At 46.8% G+C, this 23,772-nt stretch overlaps 2 protein-coding genes across 3 annotated transcripts in view; one reads left to right on the top strand and one right to left on the bottom strand.

Moving 5' to 3' along the window:
* Nucleotides 1-91: 91 nt before the first annotated feature.
* ASCL1 (achaete-scute family bHLH transcription factor 1) lies at nt 92-2,390 on the bottom strand. The gene is made up of 2 exons (XM_043562350.1): nt 1,602-2,390; nt 92-1,243 (listed from the first exon to the last, which is right to left on the bottom strand). The coding sequence occupies exon 1, from the start codon at nt 2,388-2,390 to the stop codon at nt 1,650-1,652; it is 741 nt and encodes a 246-aa protein (XP_043418285.1). The 3' UTR covers nt 92-1,243; nt 1,602-1,649.
* Nucleotides 2,330-23,772, top strand: part of PAH (phenylalanine hydroxylase) — a 103,541-nt gene continuing 82,098 nt past the window's right edge. The window contains exons 1-3 of one of the 2 annotated variants that reach the window (XM_043562348.1): nt 2,330-2,440; nt 21,375-21,450; nt 22,162-22,281. The gene's annotated coding sequence lies outside the window, so the exon portion shown is untranslated. The remainder of the gene's footprint in view (nt 2,441-21,374; nt 21,451-22,161; nt 22,282-23,772) is intronic. The other variant, XM_043562349.1, reaches the window with a different exon arrangement.

The raw sequence follows: 23,772 nt of genomic DNA, 5'->3' as shown, positions 1-23,772 counted from the left end.
CCTCTTCTCCCCCACCCACTCCTCCCCTTTGGCATTTCGAAAATAACTTGTACAGGGACCGTGGAGTCAAGGAAGACGTGGAGGAGGCTGATTATTTTCATTTGTAAAAAAAGAAAAAAGTTTTATTACGAAACTAGTTTGTATAAAACAGGGTTATACACGTTTCTTGTAAGTCTGTAATAAAACAGTAAGGAAAAAAAAAGGCAGTGATAGAAATTTCCCGAAAGGCAACCTATCAAAACCAACTGGCTGCCACTTTACGTTTGGACAGTAGCTGCATAAACTTTGTTCTTCTTGAACAGTATTTAATAACATCATTAATACATTAACAAAGTTTCTATAAAGTAAGACACATTGGTGCTGAAGTACATCTGGTGGCCTCTTGATCTCACCTGTGAGGAGAGTTCTTTACAAAAACCACGTGGGGGAAATGGCAGTTGTAAGGTGAACTACACATCTAAGATAGGCAGAGGTAATAGCATTACATGTTAAAGTATCAAGATATACACATTTTAAACCATTTGTACAAAACTCTATAAATTTTTTCTCTCTTTCTCTCTTATGTACAAAAATATCTTAATATATCCCCAAACTGGTTAGGATAGATACAAATAGATTTTTCTTATAATAAAAAAATTCACAAAAGATTGGAAGCATTCTATGATGAAAATGGTAGAAAAGATGCTGTGAGGAATTGGGGTTTGGGGAGCCCCCCCCCCGGGGAGGATCTGGGTTTCAAAGGACTGAGTATAGCATAATTTCACTGCAGACAAATGTCCACAGCATATTGGGATGGGGATAATGAGAAGAAAGACACCAACCCATTTCTACAGGGCTTAGAACTGCACTTTCAGAGAGGGCGGGGAGGTGAGGGCACCCTAGCAAGTGCTTTCAGTTCTGCCTGTTACTGGTGGGTGGGAGTTTTCTCTAGGGCTGTGCTGCTCCCTTCCGCCAGGAGCCCACTGCTTTTGCACGCAAGCTGCATCCTGCACTTTGACTCAGGTCCTAGTCACCCTTCATATCTCCGTAAAGAATTGGGAGTGCAAAGATAGAGTTCTGAGCGCATCCCTGTTTCGAGAGAGCCTTGCTTCTCAGGCATGCGCTGCTTAGTTGGTCTTGCGGTTGGTTGCCTGAATTTATTTTTTTCTTTCCTTCTTCTCTTCTTTTTTCTTTTTTTTTTCCTCCCTTCCAACATCGCTGACAAGAAAGCACTAAAGATGTAGGTTGTGCGGTGACCCTATAACTTGAGAAGAAGGGGAGAGGTTAGTATGAACTTGGAGGCTGGCAGTGGGGGAAAGTGGAGGTTTGAGGGAGGATCTGTCAGGTGCAGCACCTCTTTTGACAGGTCCCAGTACTCGGTTCACCATCGTTCGCAAACCGCCCCCCCCACCCGTTATCCCCCTCCTCCAGCCACTCTTAGAGGCCAATCCTGAAACTAACAAACCAGGGTTTGAAACCGACAAACTTTAATTTACAAATTCTTTAAATCAACCCCCTCCCCCCCATCTCCGTGGAGACAGTCCCCCTCCTTCAGACACTAAGACGGAGGAAAAAGAATGAAGGTAAGAATATCACACTGTTCACTCCCAAATGCAACCTACCTGCTTCCAAAGTCCACTCGCACCGGGGCCGGGACAAGGCCGAGCCCCTCAGAACCAGTTGGTGAAGTCGAGCAGCTCTTGCTCCTCGGGGCTGAGTGGGTCGTAAGAGCCCTCGTCGGACGAGTAGGAGGAGACCGGCGAGCCGGCCATGGAGTTCATGTCGTTGGAGTAGTTGGGGGAGATGGTGGGCGACAGGACGCCAGCCTGGAAGGCGGCGCTCACCGCGTCGTGTTCGTCCAGCAGCTGCTGTAGCGCGCGGATGTACTCGACCGCGGAGCGCAGCGTCTCCACCTTGCTCATCTTCTTGTTGGCCGCGCCGTTGGGGACGTGCTCCCGGAGCGTGGCAAAGCCCAGGTTGACCAGTTTGACGCGGTTGCGCTCGCGCTCGTTGCGGCGCGCCACGGCGGCCGGCTGCTGCTGCGGCAGGCTGTAGCCGAAGCCGCTGAAGTTGAGCCGGCGTTTGCAGCGCATCAGTTCGGGCGAGGACGAGCGCTGTCGCTTGACTTGCTTGGACGCTGACTTGTGACCGCCCCCTGAGGGCTGGCCGTCGGCCGCCGGGCTCAGCTGCGGCGCCTGCTGCTGCTGCTGCTGCTGCTGCTGCTGCTGTTGCTGCTGCTGCTGCTGCTGTGCGCTCTGCGCCGCCGCCGCCGCTGCCGCCGCCGCCGCCGCCGCGGCCGTGGCAAAGAAGCAGGCTGCGGGCGGCAGGAAGGGCTGCTGCGGCTGCGGCTGCGGCTGCGGCTGCGGCTGCTGGCCGGCGCCGCCGCTCTCCATCTTGGCAGAGCTCTCCATGCGCAGCGGCCGCCAAAGAGTCGCCGAAGGGTAGCAAGCGGGGACGCGAGGTGCGGGCGCGCGAGGGGACACAGACAGGACTTGGGTGCACGAACAGAGAGGGAAAGAAGGGGAGAGATGAAGAGGCAGCCCGGAGGGAAGTTAAAAAAACAAAACAACAACAAAAAAACCCAAACAAAATCCCGGGGAGACTTCTTTGGGTGGGAGCAGCGAAGGTGCAAACGCTTTTCCTCCTCCCTCCACTCCTCCTCCTCCTCCCTCCCCTCCTCCCTTCGCGGGTTGGCTTCAGGAGCCTCGCGTGGCGCTCGCGTGTGAGCCTGCCGCTCGCGCCTTCTTGTTTTTTGTTGTTGTTGTTGTTGTTTTTTGTTTTGTTTTGTTTTGTTTTAAAGGCAGAAGGAGCAAAAGTCAGTGGTGAGCACGCTCTGCTGAGTCTCCCGTTCCTCGCCCCCTAGGGCTGCGCTCGCTTGCGCCGGGGTCTCGGTCTCTCCAGCCGTGGCTCAGGCTGTTTTTGTTTTGTTTTGTTTTTTAAAATTTTGTTAACTCCCTTTCTTTCTTATTTCCTTCTTGCCCTCGCCCTCCCTGGCCGGTGCCCTGTCGGTGCGCCTTCCACGTTCCCTGGCCAGAAGTGAGAGAGTGCTGGGCGGCCGGAGTGCGGCCGCCTTTTCAATGGGACACCCAGCCCCACGCGCAGCGCTGGCCCCGCCTCGCCCCCCACTCCCCGCTGCTGTAGCGAGCGGCTGCAGCCCCCACTCCCCCCTCCTCCTCCCTCCTCCTCCCACCCACTCCCTAAACTCTCCCTCCTCCTCTCCCCTCCCCCCGCCCGGTCCCTGCGCCGGCTCCTTGCAAACTCTCCATTCAGCCGGGTTTGTTGTTGCAGTGCGTGCGCCTGGCGCGTGCCGGACTCCCGGCTGAATAAACAGGCGGCGCGCTTAGGGCGGGCTGCAGCCGGGGGTGGCTCTAGAAAGGGGGGGCCTGCGTGTCTGGACGGGCGAATGGCCCTGGGAATTGGGGGTGTATGGGTGGAAAGGTTTGGGGTGAAGTGCCTCAGGATTCTCCTGAGAACTTGGAGCAAAGCTCAGGGAAGGCTTTGAGCAGAAAAAGTGCCACGAGGCGGTGTGCGGGTTGACGAGACTGGGGCTCCATTTTTCCTGCTTTCTTCTACCTACTGTCATTCTCTTGGGGGGGGGGGTCTTCGCTGTTCTTGGGAGCTGAAGCAAATTTGGGATCGAAGGTTAGAAAGATGGGGAGAACTCCGTGGGAATTACTGGACTGCGAAAGTAAATAAAAGTACCGTTAAGGCTGGGTTCTAGTCCCAAAGCATCCTCTCGCTAGCTCTGTGGCCCTTGGTGAGTGGAATCCGCTCCGAGCCTCAGTTTCCTCGTCTGTAGCAACAGAAGTTTGGATTGGATGGTCTCTAATGTCCCATCCAGGTATAAAAACTAGGATATGCTCCTCACAACTGAACAACTGTGGAGAGGGCCGATAAAGACGGGAGGTGATATCCTTGAGGGTTGGTTGGGATCAGAACTATACGTAGGTGTTTGGCCGCGATGCCCCCCAGGATGACCTTAGTGGCTTTATCCCAGAGGATGATTTCGGGACAGGCTGGGGGATGCATAAAGCGCGGGGCGCTCTGGGGTTCCCCAAAGTGGGTCTGAGAAAAGAGTTGGGGGTGGAGGTTGAGGGGCCAGAGGAGTTTCTCTGGTCGTTGGGCACCGCCGCAGTTACCTTGGCTGCCTTGGCGCAGCCTCCATCCCGCCCCAGGCGTGTGCCCGGCGGGCCGGTGGCAGGCGACTGGGAGCGGAGCCCGGCGGGGCCGCGTGCTGGCGCCGCGAGGGAGGGGGAGTCGCTTGCAGCCGTCGCTCGGCCGCTGGGACTGCGCCCACCCAGGCGCCCTTCCTGGGCCTCGGCCCTGGCGCTCTCCGGCCGGAGCCGGGTCCAGCTTCGGGGCGCCTTGGGAAGCGGCCCTTTGGAGAATGCGGACCCAGCCGCAGCTCCCATCTCCGCACCGCTCTGCTGGAGGCGGGGGAAGGAGGCTGGGGGCACGTCTCAGGTCGCGTCATAGACAGAAGAAGAGGGAATCGTCCGGTTGATTTGTGCAGTAGAAATAGACAGTTTTGATCGGCGACCTGATTGTGGAGAATGGATTGTGGAGATTTACCCAAATAATTGCTTCTCATTGGACTTCCCTTTGGGGAGATGGGTCTTTCTAAAGGATCTATGGGGGTGACCCAAGGAGCCACCTTTGGTTTGTGTGCCTAGCTTCGAGGGTTGCCAGAACAGTAGCGGTGGCGGTGATGGGCAGTGAGGACGAATGGCTCCCAGATGAAGCACCTGTCTTCTCTGCCTCAGTTTCCTCTTTGAAAACGTGTGGGTTTGGGAAGCACGGGACCTAACGGTGCCAACAGAGACCAGTTCTGTAACCCTCTTTCCCCACCCAGCCTCCTTCCTCACAGTAACCTGTGGCTTGTCGACCCCACAGGACTGATGGACTCGGTGGCATTTACACTTCTGTCCTCTCCCCTCACCCCCAACCCCCTGCCCCCCACCCCGGGAAAGGAGTTGAGAGGACTCCAAGATAACTTTTGTCTTCATTTCTGGGAAGTATAGGAGGCTGTGAGGCCTAAAACAGCCACATCACCGTTTTGCTACCCCAAGAAGCCCCTGGTAGACCACCTGACCAAATAGCGGTTATTCAGGCGTGTCTCCCCACCCGCACGCCCCGGCGGTGAGCCCCGGGTGCAGGCCGCTAGGAGGCGTCCACGAAAAGCCGCCTGTGCCCCATCCACTCCTCTTGAGCAAAATGAGCGGAGTCGCCAACACGGACCCATCGAAGTGCCTTTTCTTTCGCAGGCTGATTCAAGCGCCCTTCCAATTCAGACTCTATCATTCCGCCATTTGACAAAGTCTGTGGTCCTGGCTCTAGCACTGTTTCTGCGTTTTAACCTTGAACAAGCTCCTCTTTCTCTACGGCCCTCAGTTTCTCGATCAGTGCAAGAGCGGCGAACACCAGCTCATTTCCAGTGGTGTGTCTAGGGGTGCGGAAAAGTTGCCAATAGCCCGCCCGCGTCCTCGGTTTCTTTTTCGGGTGCGGACTTCACTCACTCGTGCGCGGAGATCCTAATTGTCAGAGACTTCAAGGCCACAGCCTAAGCCCAACCCCCAGCCCCCCCCCCCCATCACATGGGCTCCCGAATAGTCCTACTAGTGAAGCCATGCATTGTAGTGGTCCTGCGTGTTGGCCTCAGCCCAGGAGAAAAGACAGCGAGCGCTGGGATCCTTCCGGCCAAAGCCACCGGAACGTTTGTCCCTTTTCTCCCCGCTCCAGCCCAGAGCCAGCTCCCATTCTCAACCCGCCCCACTCCCGCATCCTCAGCCTGAGACCTTACCGGCTTTGCAAAATCTCCAAAAACCCAGGCGTTCCCTTCTGCCTACTTGAGTGAGCGCAAAGCAGGCTCCTCCTGCCACCCACCCTTCCCAGCCCGGCAGTGTCCTCTCCATCTTCTCAGACCGCAAGGTTGAGTGGGCTAGCTTCCCTTTGGAGGGGCTTGGCCTCTGTCTTTGGGGATTGTGCACCACCAGCAAGAGTTTGCCACGGAAATTGCCCTTCTGGTTGTTTCATCAGTTTGAAACAAACACTGAGGCTTAAAAGGCCATTGGAATCCTTCCTCTGACCCTGTGACCTAGATTAGGACCCACCCCTGCACACACACACACACACACACACACACACATACACACACACCCCTGAGAGAACTGCCGTATGCTCTCTGAGGCCCAGGGAACCTAGACTTTGCACTGGCAGATAGAACAAATGGATTTGATTTGGTATCCAGGCTCTGTTGCTTAACAGCTATGACTTTGAGCAAATAGCCTCTGTTCTAGTCCTCATAGCTAGGACTTGATACAGTCCTCACCTGCCCCATGCTCGGAGTTATGGTACCTACTTCCAAGAGTTGTGAGGTTTCAACCAGATGTATGTGGAGCGCTCTAGGCCAGGGGTAAATAGGAAGGGATTAATGAGAATAGCCTTTCTAAAACTATGAGGAAGTCACTGCTCACACAGCCCATCCAGGAAAGGGATTGTGGGAGGATGCTTCCTGGTACCACGCTGTGATAATCGCTGTAGCCATTGTCCAGCCATCGGATCTTCATCACCACCTTGTCCCACTGTCCCAGCACCTGGAAGTGGGTAATTCCTGTCATTTTAGAGGAATGGGGTGATGCTCAAAAATCAAGGTGGCACTGAACCCAACATTTTAACATAAAACAGAAGCAAGTGAGGTCAGATACGGACAAGCTTCACGGCTTGCGCATGTAGGGGCTTTAGCAGAACCACTGGCCCTGACCTCTAGCTTTCTGTGGCTCTCTTGGCAACCAGGGGGCCTGCCTCTGAGCAAGTCCCCTGGGCTTTACTTGACTAGGACACTCAAAATGCCATTTATCTAGATGCGGAGGGAGAAGAAAACTCACAAAAGGAGTGTTTAATACCTTCATCCATAAATGGAGTAGTGACACTTTCTTTGCTCATCTGTCAAGGCTGTCAGGAGAATTAAATCTGATGTTTGTGAATTCACTTTGTAAATCCCTCCACACATATCAGGGATTGCCATTCTTGTAATGGGGTGGCAGGACATTGACTGCCTTTGGTGTGTATTACCCAGAATATAGACATCCCAGAAAGATGGGAAGGTTTCTCTTTCTCCTGCAAAACAACGAAAGCCGTTCTGTTCTAGCATTGCAGGCCCCTCTTCTGTTAGGGAATCCTGGAACTGGACCATACTTTAGTTTAATCCTGGTCTGCCTTCAGCACTGGTATCTACATGGGGAGCCGGCTTTCCTGGTGATACAGGAGGATCTGCTGCTGCTCCAGAGACCTGAGGCCCTGGTACCCCAAGTCTGTTACTGTAATTTCCACTCACAGTTAAAGGCCAGACACTCTCCTCAAGCTCCAGAATTGTGCACCTTCTCTCCATGGAAAGGAGATATGCCTTATGTCTTTTAAAAGGTTCCATCCATCCTTTTTGTTTGGGGGGAAGGGAGTTAACATTAAAAGTGAAACTAGATTTTCCATTGAATAGATCACTTAACAAAATTACATTTAAGTACAAAGATGAACACAGGCCTTGATTCTTGATTTGGAGACAATATTTTTAGCATAAACCTCAATTTCAGTGAGCGCTAAGTCCCAGAAGTCACAGATGCTTCAGGAAAAGTGGGTATACAGAGTATTCATGGCCTGTAGTCGACACCGTCCTATCCAGGAAAAATGAAAAGTTTATTAGTGCTTAATCTGTTGTCTCCAAGCTCACCCTTCCCAAGGTAACTTCAGAAACTGTTGCTGCCCAGCCCCGAGTTAAGTCTGACCGGCCTGGGATGGCCTGGGGAAGGGGGGTGGTGGTGGTGGGGGGGTGGTGTGTGAGGCAGAATAGCATGAACCACAGATTTGGCTTGGCTTCTTGGTCACAGCAGCCAGGCCTGCACCTGCATTAAGGAATCCAGGCTTCAAACAAATCTATTTGCTTTTTCAATATGCCTTAAAAAGGAGAAAAAGAAAAGCTGGAAAAAAAAACAAAACAATAAAAGCACAAACTATTATTTTATTGTGGCTTTTTGGTTAGGGAGGGGGGGTTTCGGGCGGGGTGAGGGAGTAATTTGCAGCCACTCTCACAAGTCCTTTTGAAGTTCTCCAAATAGGAGAACTAACGCTGCTAAGTCTTTATTTTTTCTAAAGCCCCATTTACATTATGATTAAATACCTTCCTGGGATAAGCATAAAGAAAGTCGTTAATCTATATAGCTCTCCAAAGAATCAATACATTCTAAACTTTTGTAGGATTTGTTACACTCTATTTTGTTACAGTAGGCCAGCTCCTCTCCGTCTAGGCACATGGCTCTCTGTCCCTCCCCCCCACCCCACGTCCTCCAAGAATGAAAATAAAGTAAAGGTCTTTCACGGTAAACAAAACCAGCTGATTCTTCACAGAGACCCCATGAATAGCTGCAGAAGAAAAAAAAAAACTTACAATAAATGGTGCATTTTTTTCTCTGCTGGGTATAGTATTCAAGGATCAGGGCAGTATTCAAACAGAGGTCCATTTTTTGCTCAGCAAGAGAGTTTAGAAAAGAAGCGTGGGGTCCATTCAGAGCTTTCCCCCCTTCACAATCGCAGGGTTCTATGAAACCTATATTCCATGCCTTGTCGGAGTGTTTCTGGGGACCAATTATTGCTTTGTTGCACGGCTTCTTTGCTGAATCTTTGAGCAGCAAGAAAAAGAGCTCTCGAGTCTACCCTTATTTTGACCATTTCAGTCATTACTCAGTGTAATAATTAATATGACAACTGGACGCTTGAGTTTGTATAGAAACACCTCAGCTACAGGAGCGAGCGTGCAGTGGGTGGTAACGAGCCGCACATCAGCCAGGGAAGCCACACACACAAAAAAAGGAATGAATGGCCAAAGAGAAAGAGAAGGAATAAAGATAAAATAGTTGGCACAACGCAGAGGAACATAAAACAGACTCGAACGGAGGGCGGGAGGGGGAAGGGGGGACAATTAGAAGGGGAGAGGGGGGGACACCCTACCGAGGTTAACTTATTTTGAAACTGTTTTCTGAATAGAGCCCTGGACATGAGTGGCCGGCTTGCAGCCGGGCGCCTTTCCCCCCAATTTACCAACTCTCTCGGAACGCGGCGGGGGCAGCGGTGGGGGAGAGGGGGAAGAGGGCTCCCCCCACCTTCGGGCTCTCCCCAGGGTCCTTCTGGGAGGTGCACCCAACATACCACCCAACCCAAGCTCCAGCTCCTTGTTCTTTTGCAAAAATGCTGTTTCCTTCCCACCAACTTCGGTCTTTAGATTTGCTAATTCAGAGGACCGGGCGCAAGTATAGACTGGAGAGGCGAGGGCTGCGCCACGTCACTGGGATGGATGCGGGGGTGGGTGGGTGGGGGTCTTTCTGGTACGCCCCAATAATTCTGCCGCGTTGCCCTGAGGAACAGCTCCCCGCGGGGCTCCTAGCAAGGAGGATCTCACCCTGGTAGCTTAGAGTCGCACTGGGCGCTGCGCCCCAGCGGCGCGCAGTGTCCGCCTCTGCGGGTCCCCGCAAGGGCGCCCCGGGGTTGCGACCTGCTCCGTGACGGCATAATAAATAATTAGAGGGTTTAAGCGCGTTCGCCACAGCTCATGCTAATGAGCCAGATAAGGGCTCACGCTAACCCGAAGTGACAGTTTGCATATAAGGAGGGAAGAAAAAAAAAAAAAAAGCCTTGCTATTTTTTCCCCAACTTGATCGCTCCTTCTCAAATTCATACGGCCTCCACTCCCATCCCCCCTTCCTCTCGGTTGCCTCTCCTCCTATCCCTCCCCCCCCCCCCACAACACCCTCTCCACCCTCTTTTGGCCTTTCCTCTGTCTTTCGCCCTGCCCCGCCGCGAGGAGGCGTCACCCAGTCCCTGGGTGCCGGCATCTGACACGCGGGGAAAGTTCGTTCCCAGCAACGTCCTGGCCAGAATCAGCCCCAAGGAAATGGTCCTTGTGCCTGTCTTCACACAGTGTGCACCGCATCAAAACTCCCGTGCTCCAGGAAAGGCTTTAAAGCTCAGGGTGAGGGGCCTCTCAGAGCTCTGGAGGGGGGGGGGGATGAGCGCCCTTGGGTGCTCTCTGCCCTCAACAGGGTGACACGAGCTACGGGCTGGGGCGAAGGACGCAGGCGCCCAGGGTTCCGGAGCTTCTGAAGCTTTCCTGCCGCTCTCCGAAAGCAGGGGCAGTTTGCCGAAGTGACTGAGGTCAGTCGTGTGTCCCCATTGTGTGGCCACGTGTCCTGTGTCCATCATCACCTCCCAAAGTCCGAGCTCAGCCCGACTCCTTGCGGCGCGGCCCGGGAATGCGCTGGCCTATAAATCAGCCAGGCGGCTGTGAGCCGTCTCCACCTCGGTGCAGACCTGGCCGTCTGCCCCAAGGGCCAAGGGCGTTTGCTCACTTGAGGTGAGGAAGGAGGCCACCGCCAGGGTCCCGGAGTCTATTTGGGAAACTGAGCCCCCAGGTGGGCCAGTTAACTCTTTCCTTTCCCCCCAACACTCTTCCCTATGCCCAGTATTGCAGGGTCTTTTGGGGGGAGGAGGAGGGAGAGGAAGAGGGTGATTTCTGACACATGGATATTTATTGACAGGGAACCTTAGAGAAACAGCAACAGAAACGAAATGAAATGAGTTAATATTTGTAACATTCTGAGAACAGTGCTTGCCACAGAGTGAACACTATATGCATTTGCTAAGTAAGTGTGAGCATACTGAGTACATAACAGGAGGAATATGCTATTCATCTAAGGTGTTAGAAAATGCCACTTTGATCCCAAAGTGGTCAGGGTCGATATGCTCATTGATGCATCAACTAACTATAGAGCATAGTTAGAGGTAACTAAGGCAAGCATTGCCTTCACTAAGCTTGTAGTTTAGCAGGCAGAAAAGGAGGTGTGTAAGAAAAGGAGGTCCATTAAAAAGTCACGGTGGGGCAACAATGGAGAGCCCTCTGACTCAAGTTCCATTAGTCTAGACTCTCACCCTCCCTCATCCGCCAGCCTACCCCCATTGGGTAAATACACAATCTAGTTAGGAAGGGGAGATTCTTCTTGGAATCCTAAAGTCAAACAGCTTCTCTTCCCCAACCAAATGGTCATCCCTAGCTTCTCCCATATGGCAAGTCATGAGCAGACACTGGTGAACTGCAGACACATGCAGACCCGTAGTGTTAAGGACAGTGCAAAAGCAAGCCACTTGAATTCAAAGAGATAGACTCCAGGTTCTGGAACTTTCTAGCGCTGTGTCCTCAGGCAAACTGCTCACCTTCTTCCTAGACTGGTTTTCATCCACAAAATGAGGGACTGAGTAGGATACCTCCCCTCCGGCTCTGACTATATAGACAATACAGACATCACCATGTGACCCTTTCGTGGTCATGGCTCGATTCTTTGAGCAGACAAACATCTTTTCCAGTTTTTTTATGGAAAGAACCTTCAGGGGGCAAATGATCTCATCCACAACTTCAAGATGTAGACCAGTACCTACTGGTACCAGTACCTGCCAGACAGTACCTGCTGGCTCCTGGGGAAAGGGAAAGACGTGGGTGGGCCATTGCTCATCAGGAATCTGGTGTAAAGGGAAGTAACTCACCTTATCACTAACAGCTTTGCTTAGGAAACAGGATTCTTCTTTATTGGCCTGAGCAGTTTTTGGTCAGGGATTTGGGGACCAGGAAAACTCACAGTCCTCCACTGCGGGTTGTGTGAGTCGCTCGCCACCTGCCGGTTGTTTCTAAATCTGCAGGGAGTACTGCGTGAAAAACCTTGGCATTTCGATTCATTCTACTGATTCTACTCTGTACAATTGACTTCAACCATAGAGTGCTGTGCGGCTTGTATCGCGTCCCCACAATACTCACATTAGAAACACACGAGGGGCGTCTGGGTGGCTCAGTAGGTTAAGCGTCCCACTCTTGATTTCCGCTCAGGTCATGATCTCACCGTTTGTGAGTTCGAGCCTGAAATGGGCTCTGTGCTGACATTGCAGAATCTGCTTGGGATCCTCTCTCTCTATATATGTGTTCCTCCCCCACTTGTGCTCTCTCTCTCTCTCTCTCTTTCTGTCTCTCAAAGTAAATAAATGAACTTTTAAAAAAAAGAAACATACGCGGTGATTGTTAATGTTCAGATTCTGAAACTTCATTCCTGACCCATCAAGTTATAATCTGGGGCCAATTGGCCTTTTTAAAAAATGTTTATTTTTATTTTTTTTAGAGAGAGAGAGAGACAGAGAGAACAAGGGAGGGACAGAGAGAGGGAGACAGAGAATCCAACACTGTCAGCACAGAGTCCAACGTGGGGCTCAAACTCAGGAACTGTGAGATCATGACCTCAGCTGAAATCAGGACTCCGGTGCTCAATTGACTGAGCCACCCAGGTGCCCTCCAATTGGCCTTTTTGACAAGTTATAGAGTGAAATTTTTGTACTCTGAAAATGGAGTACTCTAGAGGTATTCGAGATGATGAGACACAGTCCATTATTCAGAGCTGTGAAGAAGGAATCTCTTCTGGTAAAGAAATTACACTAGTCCCATAGATACACTCTCTTTGGGTAAAGGGGATGCCCTGGTGACTTCTGAAGGGGGTGGAGAGGTTTGGTAAGTTATTACAGAGATAGTCTTTGATGACGGCATGAAGAATGGTCAGAACTGTTCAGTCTGAATAAAAGGGCCATGGGAACACCCAGTACCCAGCTTCCTTGACTTTTGAAACTCAAGCAAACTTCACTTCCCCTTTGGCCACTCCTTTTGAGGCTACATCTTGGACTTTGCACCCAGAACAGCTCCACCTTGGAAACCTTAGCTTTCCATTCTCCACTTTGATTCCTTCTCATCCTTATTCCTACTGGATGTCTCTCCAACCTCCTTTCCCCAAGTTCTATTTCTTCCCAATCTGGTCTCTCCCCAGCTGAGTCTGGAAGGTGTGATTGATTATTTCATAAACCTGTAGCATAAAATGCTTACCTTCCCATCCTAAAAATCAGCCAACCCACTCCTTGATCTTATGACCACCCTAAGCTGTCAATCATATCTCTTAGAACAGTAGTCTACACCACAGTTCCATTTATTTAATTCCAACAGATGCTCCGAGGTTTGTCCCCAATGTAGGTGGGGAGCACCCAATTCACTGAAAGCCAGAATAGAACAAAAAGGGTAAGTAAGGGAGAGTTCCCCCCAACCCCCCTCTCTCGTACTCTCCCTGATTGTCTTCAAGCTAGAACATTGGTTTTCTTCTATCTCTAGACTTGGACTTGTACTGGAACTTACACCATTTGTTTTGCTAATTCTCAGGCGTTTGGATGCAGGCTGGAACTACCCCATCTGTTCTCCTGGGTTTCTAGCTTGGAGAAAGACTGCTGACTGCAGGTTTGAGGACTTTTCAGCCTTCATAACCACTGACCAATTTCTTATAGTCTCTCTCTCTCTCTCTCTCTCAGTATTTATCTATCATCTATCTATCTAATCTAATCTATCATCTATTTATTAGTATAGATATAGATAGATACATATATAGATACAGATCTCTCCTACTGGTTCTGTTTCTCTGAAGAATACAGACTAACACACTCACCAGTATTCCACTTTGTTAAATGTAATAGCTACTTCTGGTACTACATTACTTGGCTGTCCCAATGTCTTTGGCCTTGTTGATTGCTCACCTCTTCTTTTTTTTTAAAAAAATTTTTTTTTTCAACGTTTATTTATTTTTGGGACAGAGAGAGACAGAGCATGAACGGGGGAGGGGCAGAGAGAGAGGGAGACACAGAATCGGAAACAGACTCCAGGCTCTGAGCCATCAGCCCAGAGCCTGACGCGGGGCTCGAACTCCTGGACCGCGAGATCGTGACCTGGCTGAAGTCAGACGTTTAACCGACTGCGCCACCCAGGTGCCCCGATTGCTCACCTCTTCTTAATGTTCTCTCCTCCTTTGGCTACCATGATTCTTCTTTTTTTTTTTTTTTTTTTTTAATTTTTTTTTCAACGTTTATTTATTTTTGGGACAGAGAGAGACAGAGCATGAACGGGGGAGGGGCAGAGAGAGAGGGAGACACAGAATCGGAAACTGGCTCCAGGCTCCGAGCCATCAGCCCAGAGCCCGACGCGGGGCTCGAACTCACGGACCGCGAGATCGTGACCTGGCTGAAGTCGGACGCTTAACCGACTGCGCCACCCAGGCGCCCCTGGCTACCATGATTCTTATCCCTTGGGTAATTTTTTCTCAGTACTAGTTTTTAGTTTCCCATCTCCAGTTTCCCAAGGACACATGTTATCTGTAGATTTGAGCTTCCACATCTTTTGCTGACGACTCTCAAATTCCTTTTAAACTTTTAAAAATATTTTTAATGTATGTTTATTTTTAAAATTTGTCTTTTTGAGAGAGAGAGAGAGAGAGAGCATGAGTGGGGAAGAATGGCAGAGGGAAAGAGGGAGAGAGAGAGAGAGAGAGAGAGATAATCTTTTTTATTTTTTTAGGTGAATTCTACCAAACATTCATTTATTTTTTTCAGGTCTTTAGATTTTAACTTTTTTAATTTAACTAATCAATTAATCTTTAATTTTATTTTAAAATAAATAAAATTTATTTTTAATAAATAAATATAGTGTAATAATGGTTTCAGGAGTAGAATTTAGTGATTCATCACTTACATATAACACCCTGTGCTCATCCCAACAAGTGCCCTCCTTAATACCCATCACCCATTTAGCCCATCCTCCACACCTAACACCCCTCCAGCAACCCTCAGTCTGTTCTCTGTATCTAAAAGACTCTTATGGTTTGCGGCACCTGAGTGGCTCAGTTGGTTAAGCTCCCGACTTGGCTCAGGTTATGATCTCACAGTTCCTGGGTTCAATCTCCACATCAGGCTCTGTGCTGATGACTCAGAACCTGCAGCCTGCTTTGGATTCTGTCTCTCCCTCTCTCTCTCTGCTCCTCCCCTGCTTGCACTCTGTCTCTCTCTCAAAAATAAATAAACATTTAAAAAATGTTTAAAGAGACTCTTATGGTTTGCCCTCCTCTCTGTTTTTATCTTATTTTTCCTTCCTTTCCCCTATACTCATCTGTTTTGTTTCCTAAATTCCACATATGAGTGAGATCATATGATAGTTATCTTTCTCTGACTGACTTATTTCACTTAGCATAATATACTCTAGTTCCATCTATGTTATTGCAAATGGGAAGATTTCATTCTTTTTGACCCCTGAGTAATATTCTGTTGTGTGTGTGTATATATATCTATATATCTATACAGATATATATATATATATATATATATATATATATATATACCACATCTTTATCCATTCATCAGTCAATGGACATTTGAGCTCTTTCCATAATTTGCCTATTGTCAATAGCACTACTATAAACATGGGGTGCATGTGCCCCTTCAAAACAGCACACCTGTATCCTTTGGATAAATACCTAGTAGTGCAATTGCTGGGTCATAGGGTAGCTCTATTTTTAATTTTTTGAGGAGATTCCTTACTGTTTTCCAGAGCGGCTGCACCAGCTTGCATTCCCATCAGCGGTGCAAGAGGGTTCCTCTTTCTCCGCATCCTCACCCACATCTGTTGTTTCCTGAGTTGTTAATTTTAGCCATTCTGACAGGTGTGAGGCAGTAGAGAGAGAATCTTAAGCAGGCTTCACACGTGAAGCCTGATGCAGGGCTCAATCCCATGACCCTGGGATCATGACCTGCACCGAAATCAAGAGTGTGACGCTCAACCAAGTGAGCCACCCAGGTGCCCTGACTCTCAAATTCTTATTTCTACCCTGGACCTCTCCCTGGGATCTCAAACTGCACCACCAACATGGCTACTGGGGTGTTCCCCTGGTGTATCCACTACAACACGTGTAACACTGGGCTCATCATTCTGACTCCCTCAAATCCTTACCTCCTTTTTGTTCCATAATTCAGGGCTTGGCATCATCCATCCACACACTCAAAACAAAATCATGGGAGCCGTCCTACATTCTCACTGCTCTCTCACGCCCTCTCCACAATGGCCAAGTCTTAACTATATATAACCTCTTTCATCGTCTGTTTGTATAATTTATATATCGTTATATCGATCAATGTATATATTTAATTATGTATTTATATGGATTTAAAAAAATATATATATAAATAAATATTTCCCTCCTGTCTAGTGCTAATATCATTGCCCTATGACAATAGTCTTCCAGTTGGTCAACCTGCTTCGAGTTTTTTCCTGCTTCCAGTACAATCTCCTTCAAACATCGTCACTGCTGCCAGAACAATATAAGTAGATGACACAGTCAAATGCATAAAAGGCATCAGAGTGCAAAGAAATGGTACTTTATGTCGCAGCTCAGGCAAAGTAAGTTTTTCAAAGTGTAACGTAACCTATTGCTCCTCTATTCAAACCTTTCAATAGCCTCCCAATTTTCTTAGGACAAGAATCCACTGCCCTGACTGCTCCATAATAGTAGGGGTTCTGCTTGGCCTCCTTTTGCATGCTCAGCATGGTGTCTGGAACAAGGCAGGTGCTCAATAAATGCTTGTTGATTGAATGAATGGACTTGGTGGAACTAAAGCTGTTTGAATGTGTGCATCTGTGATACAGAGAGTGGCATGCAAAATGCTCTTAATGAATAACTTAAAGGATTCAGAGAAACCATCCCCCTCCTTTGGGGTGTCTGTCCCCTCACTTCCACTTGCCCTAGGCTCCCTAGAGTCAGCAGCGATCTTTTATGTGAATAGCTTCCTCACCTCTAGGAAAGCAATCAGATCTTCTCTCTAAGGAACACATAGAACCTGGTATTTAGCAGGTACTTAGGATTCGGCGTACTTGACATTGATGGGGTCGCATAATGAGGGTTGTTAATGTGTCAGAAGTCTTCGTGTCTGTTTTCACACACGTGTGAGCAGGGGAAGATAGGGAGGAGTGGGGGCCATGTTATGGTGAATGGTAAGGGCTGGGTTGGGTTGGTTTGGGCAGGGTAGGCTGGGCTATGGGAAACCTTGAATGACCGACTGATGGTCTAAGTGTGGTGGTCTGGGACATATTAAAATAGGAGAGTGACACCATCATATCCATGGGGTCAGTCTGGAGCTAAGGAAGAGAGATTGGTGGGGACAGACTTTGATTAGCTCAGTTCCCTTTCCTAGCATCTCTTTTAGTGAGCTGTTTTAACATACACACTACCATTCATTCATTCTTTCAACAGACACGAGAATGTAGGCCCCAGGAGGGCAGGGATTTTGCCTGTTCCGTTTGTTAGTGGGTTTTGGTGTCCAGAACAGGGCCTGACACATGGCAGGAGCTGAATAAATATTATTTGCAAAAACATTTATCGAATACCTCCTCTATGCCAAGCATGTAGTATGCTCCAGGATGCAAAACTTGAAAAAAGACTCAGTTCCTGTGCTCTGAGAGCTCACGTAATACTCCGTTTTGCAAGAGGGCAAGCAAAAAGGCAGTTTTCAATGCAAGACCAGACCAAAGGAAGGGGCAGTTGACTCTCCTTGGTGAAGTTGGGCCAGGTAATTCAGGGAAGCAGTAAAGGAGGAGGAGCTCCCAAGCTATTTCGAGTCATCAAAGCTTTCATTAAAAGCCATTCATGAACCTTAGATCAGCTAGTGAAGATTTCATGCCACACTTATGTGAGCTCAGGCTCTTCTTTCTACATAGGAAATTCTCACCTCACCTTGCTGCTTGGGTACCAGGGTATCCCCTTCCTTTCCTAACCATTCCCATGGACCGTAAACACAGTAGGGCGCTTCCGATGCTCTCCCACACCACTTGGCCTTCACCTAGCCTAACCTGTACTCACCTGCTGCTACTGCTTGTTTCATGGTCTATTTTCTCACTAGACTTTACGTTGGATCCAAGCAGGGCACTTTTTTTTCCTGTCTTAACCACGTAATTCCTATGTGGGCACAGATCCAGATTAGGGGACTCTGATGCATATAAAACTTTGGGGGCTCTATTTAGGAAAAAGATAAAAAAAAATATAAATATTATGTAGAAAAATGAATATACCTTTAGAGCAGAAATATAAACAAATCACACATTACATAAGGCTAGCAAAATGCCACACAGTTCAGACAAATTAACATATTTTTATAAATTAAGGGCCTGATAAACTTCTACAACTTGTTCTATATTTTTGGTGAACACCCTTATCATCTCATCAAAATGTTCACTCTTACCTACAGAGCAAATGAAAAGATAAATCATTTTTTTTCAATAACGTATGGTTGATATTTGTTCTTTAGTTTTGATAGTTTGGAAGCTCAAAGCATATTACTTTACAAACTAAAGTTTACAGAACCGCTGTAGATTTGTGCCATATAAACACGAGAATTCTGATAAATTTATTTCACAAAATTCTTATTGAAAAAGGAAAAAATGATGTGTTAATAATTTTCATGCTTTACTGTCAAGTATATTCCTAATAAGGAAGGAAATTCTGATTTTTTTTAATTAGGGGAGGGGTTATCCAGGCATACGAGATTTTTCTTCAGCTTTATTGAGGTATAATTGACAAATAAATATGGTGTATATTAGAAGTACACAACTTGATGCTTGGATATTTGTAACACCACAATCAAGTTAATTAACATACTCATCATGTCACATAGTTACCACTTTCTTTCTCTTTTGTTCTCCTTTTTTTCTGTGTGTGTGTGTGTGTGAGAGAGAGAGAGAGAGAGAGAGAGAGAACACTTAAGATCCACCCTCTTAGTACATTTCGTGTATACAACACAGTATTTCTAGCTGCCGTCACGTTGTTGTATGTTAGATCTCCAGAAAGGAAATTGTTTTGACCAGGGTTGGAAGAAAACTGGACACTTAGAACATAGCCTCAAGACTTCTGTTCCCAAACCTTAAGACCCCCTGACTTAGGAGGGTGGACAATGGGCGTGTTCCTGGAAACCCTTCTTATATCCAGACAACCAGCAATAAATCTCCATGAAAGTGACCACAAAGATAATAAATGCATCCACCAAATGCAGATAAAATGCACCTTCATCTTAACTTCTCCTTAGGTCGATCTCAAAGATGTCTGGACCACTGGACACAACAAGTGTGATACAGAGGATGTCAGAGTAGAAAGACAGGGCAGTCTTTTTAAAAAAATTTTTTTTAACGTTTGTTTATTTTTGAGACAGAGAGAGACAGAGCGTGAATGGGGGAGGGGCAGAGAGAGAGGGAGACACAGAATCTGAAGCAGGCTCGAGGCTGAGCCATCAGCCCAGAGCCTGACGCGGGCTCAAACTCATGGACCTGAGTTGAAGTCGGACACTTAACCAACTGAGCCACCCAGACGCCCCAAGACAGGGAAGTCTTGTCTGACTGTGGTGTAAGTATCTTTGGAAAGCTTTACAAAAATAGAAGCCCACTTATGGCCAGATGAAACTATTGCTAAGGTCCCTTCCAGGGCCGTGGAGTGGTGTTTGTAGGTTCAGGGCCCCGATGAAGCTTTAGTGACATTAGCTCTGTGACAAATCTGCCTTTGGTGCCTGTGAGTAGGTGGTAAACATAGAGAATGAATGGCTGAAACAAAGTTTTAAAAGCATGGAATTTGGATTCAGATGGCCTGTGTGACTTTGAACAAATCACTTATATATTCAGGGTTTATTTCCTAAATTTTTAAAACAGGAAGAGAACTTCATATCTTACTGATAATGTGTGTGAAAGTACTCTATAAATAAAAAGAGCAAAATACACATAGAAAACTTGTTTTTAGAAATACAGCACGTAAAGGGAGATCTAGCTTCTCCACTTTTAATTTAATATCCCAATGAGTTCCAGTTCCACAGGGATCTTCTCAATGGCTAGCTAGAGAGTCCAACTCTGACAGAGCTCCTTGGTCCGTCAAGAGCAGGGACACAACACCTCCAAGAATGGTACTATCTTGGTCGACTCAGCAGCTCAGGATTCATCTTTGACCTGTTACTCCCCTTCACTCCTCATATCTAAGCTGACTCCTTCTTTCAATCTTCTGACTCTCAAATCCACCCCATTTTCTTCATCTCCATCATCCGTCATCGATGCCACTTTAATCTGAGGAACCATGGCCATTTCTCACCTGGACAACTCTATTCATCTCTTAACTGCTCTTGTTGCCCTCCCTCCACTCTCCGCACTGAACCCAGAGTGGTCTTATGACCACTTATGGTTAAATCTCAGAGAAGCACCTTCTAATTATATACCTTGCTGGCTTCCCAACTTTTTCAAGATAAAGGTTTAAGAAAACCCAAAAAAACATGGAGTTCCTCGGTGGTTCAGTTGGTTAAGCATCCGACTTTGGCTCAGGTAACGATCTCATGGTTTGTGAGTTTGAACCCCACGTCAGGCTCTCTGCTCTCAGCACAGAGCCTGCTTCAGATCCTCTGTCCCTCTTTCTTTCTGCCCCTCCCTTGCTCATTCTCTCTCTCTCTCTCAAAATAAATAAATAAACTTAAAACAAAAACCCTCAACATGGTCTACAAAGCTGTCCCTAGTTCTCCAGTGGCATCTTCAACCATGGATCCTATTGTTTATACCACATGAATTTTGCACACACTGCTTATTTTGTCTGGAGGTGCCAGGCAGTTCCAGGTTCTTCTCTTTCCCTTTTGTCTGGGGATTTTCTACTTCCCAAGTTTAGACTGAGAACACTTCCTGTGGTGAAGTTCTTACAACAGCACGTACAGCTCCTTCATGCCATTCATTGCAGTTGTAAATTTAAATGTATTCCTATGGTTTGATTAATATCCATTCTAAAAGAGTATTCTAAAAAAGAATATAAATTCAGGGAGGCAGTTACATCCTTGAACCTAGAACAGTGTTTGTCTTACAGCACAGGCTTCATAGATATTTTTAAGTTGTATGGATGAATCTCACTTACTTCTAGTTCCCCAAGTGTCTTCTCAATCTTAGAGTTCATCCACCTGCCCCCCTGATGAGACAGAGGCAGAAGAATCCAAGCTTCAGAGCACATATTTGTCTTATCAGGGAACCGAGCACTCCATGGTCTGGTGGGTTGAGTGCCTCAGTAGATGTTTCCCAAAGTTATTACTCAATGAGTAGTGACAGCAGCCTCCAAGACTTAGATTTCAAATGGTCAAACCTACTGAGGAGGCTCCACAGGGGCCAGGAGTGTTTGAATGGACAGGGATGTTTATACCACTGTCTTCTTCTGCAGAGGAAGGACTCATGCAGGAGTCAGAGAGAAAGGATAGGAGGTAATTTTCCCAACCCTAACATCACCACCCCAGGTTTTTTGTCCCCTATTCCACAAGACCACACTATCCTCATTTATCCAGTGAGAATACTAAAAATCTATCTCATTGGATTGTAGAAAGCATTAAATAAGATGACCTCTGCAGTATGCCTGGTACTAAATAAATATTTAAGTGCTGAATAAATATTTATCCCTTTCTCTTCCCAGAGAGGATGAGATGGAAAGAATAATGCTGAGGGATGGCTAACCAGAAATCCAGTATGGCTCTGGGCAAATTCTTTAGGTAAGCTACTTTTTCTCTTTGCAACTTTTCTTCCATACAAATATAAATGTGAAAGCATAAAGATAACAAAACTCTTTCCTAATCCTACAATCTAAAGAAAACACCTCTTTCCCCTCCTTTTTTGTGGTTGTATGCCTCTTTACATATTTGCACAATGGGAAATACAAGACTTTATATTTTATCAATCACCAATTGAATTGTGAGCGTTTTGAGAGACACAAATTTTTAATGATTTAAAAAATAATTTTTATGGCTGAATCTAATATGAGAATGAACTGTAATTTAATAATTCCCTTACTGCTGAAGTGTTAATTTCTCCCTAAGCTTTTTTGTCCCAGACATTTTTGTGTATGTTTTTCTACATTTCTGATTAAACTAATATGAATTGGGTACTTAGTATGCACTAAGCATCATGCTTAGTCCTGGAATTTGAAAAGACTAAGATTTGGTCTCTGGTCTGAGAGCTCTTTATCTAGAAGGAGGAGACAGAAAAGTGAAAATAAGACATGAAAGTTGATGAGTTTAGTTATAGCGGAAATTTCAAGATGCTGTCTGAGTTGACTGGGGGCAGTGAGAGAGAAGGCTTTTTGGAAGAGGTCGTACTTGGGTTATGACTTGGAGTACTAATTACCTACTTGGTGTACTAAGCCTTCCTCCTGAGTCCCACCATTGAGGCGCCTTCCCTAGCTTTGACTTTGGATTTTTCTTCAGACTGAATCTTACCCTGATCTGCTTAGATTTGATGGTGTTACTCCACTGACCGGTGACTGAGTTCATTCTGCCCTAAAATGTCTTCAATCACTGAGTGACATTGCTGTCCTGCCCTCTGAGGTATCTGGCTTCAATCCGGTTCTACTTGTGGCTTTGCTGCCATAGTTATGGTCAGTGGGATGTGGTAAATGTTTATTTGGCAAATCACTGACTCTACCCCTGATTTGTAGTGTTGGCTGATTTCCCTGGTGTAAATATTCCCGCTATGGCAGATTTCACGCTACCAATATGAACACGAAACTGAGAAGGGGTATGCAGTAGCATTTAATATAGTATTTCTACCACACAGATATCATAGGCATAAATAACCTTGACAGCATGGACAATGAAATTGGTAAAATAATTGTGAAATAATGAATTTTGAGGATTTATTACCTTTGTTTTTAATATACTTCATTCAATTATAAGTTTACGTAATTTAGTTTTTAATCATGGGTATGTTTAGCAACAGGCTCACCAAACCTCTGAAAAATCAGCTCTCACAAGCTGTATGAGCTGACCTTTGGACACCACTGGTCATAAATACAGGAACTGGTTCTGCCCCCTCTCCAAACTCAGTGCACACTTCTTTGCCCTCCATTCTTTCTACTTCAACCACAACTGGCCTCTGTCTGCCCTTCAAAGAAGTCCCACATGTTCAATATCTCAGAGATTTTGTACAGAAGTTCCCTCCACTGGGAGCCTCTTCTCCCAGATCTTTTTATTTAGAATGAAGCCTTCTCATAATTCAGATCTCAGCTCCAACAAGCCTTCTTGAATAGGTCTTCCTTGTGCATCCCACTGCTTTATTTCTACTCAGTGCATCTTGCTTTTTTTTTTTTTTTTTAATACTGCTTGCTCACTGGTCATGTTCCCTAATGGAATCAATGAGAGCTTTGACTGTCATGCTCGTTACTATGTGGAACGGTTTCTGACACCTAGTACATTCTCAACAAATATTTGTTGAATCAAGTGAACGTATGAATGACAACACTCAGTGACCTTATGCTGATGTTGCCAACAAGGAAGGCTAATGTAATGACTTCAGAGTCTTCAGACTACACATTCATTCACACACACACACACACACACACACACACACACACAATAAACCTCTGATCAAATACACTTGATTTACCAGCTGATTTTATTATAATCGAAGAAATGTCTAAGTTTTCCTGAGAATTCCAGGAAGAGCCCGCTTTAAATTTTATTTTGGTTAAAACCACAACTTCACATGTTAATTGCATTTAGTTTGTGTGGGCACCAGTCGGCGGTGATCTTCAGATTTCTGGATCGTCTACGTGGGAAAAGCTAGACGAAGAAGAAGTGTGCCACAGAAACGAGGATCTGAAGAAGCTCACAGTTAACTGATTTTGCTGGGTGGGAATTTCCCAAGTTTTTCCAATGAGACATTGCATTGTTCTCTAAATTCTGATTACAAAAGGGTGTTTCTTGGACAGAGAAATCCATCTGAAGTATCATTTCCATGCTTCTCATATTCTTAGAATTAGATTTGGCTGTGAGTGACAAAAATTTCAAAATAAAGGCTTGAACAAAACAGAAGTTAAT

This window comes from Prionailurus bengalensis, chromosome B4 (assembly GCF_016509475.1).
Source record: "Prionailurus bengalensis isolate Pbe53 chromosome B4, Fcat_Pben_1.1_paternal_pri, whole genome shotgun sequence".
In the NCBI taxonomy this organism is placed as follows: Eukaryota; Metazoa; Chordata; class Mammalia; order Carnivora; family Felidae; genus Prionailurus; species Prionailurus bengalensis.
This window is presented reverse-complemented; position numbering and strand designations above follow the sequence as displayed.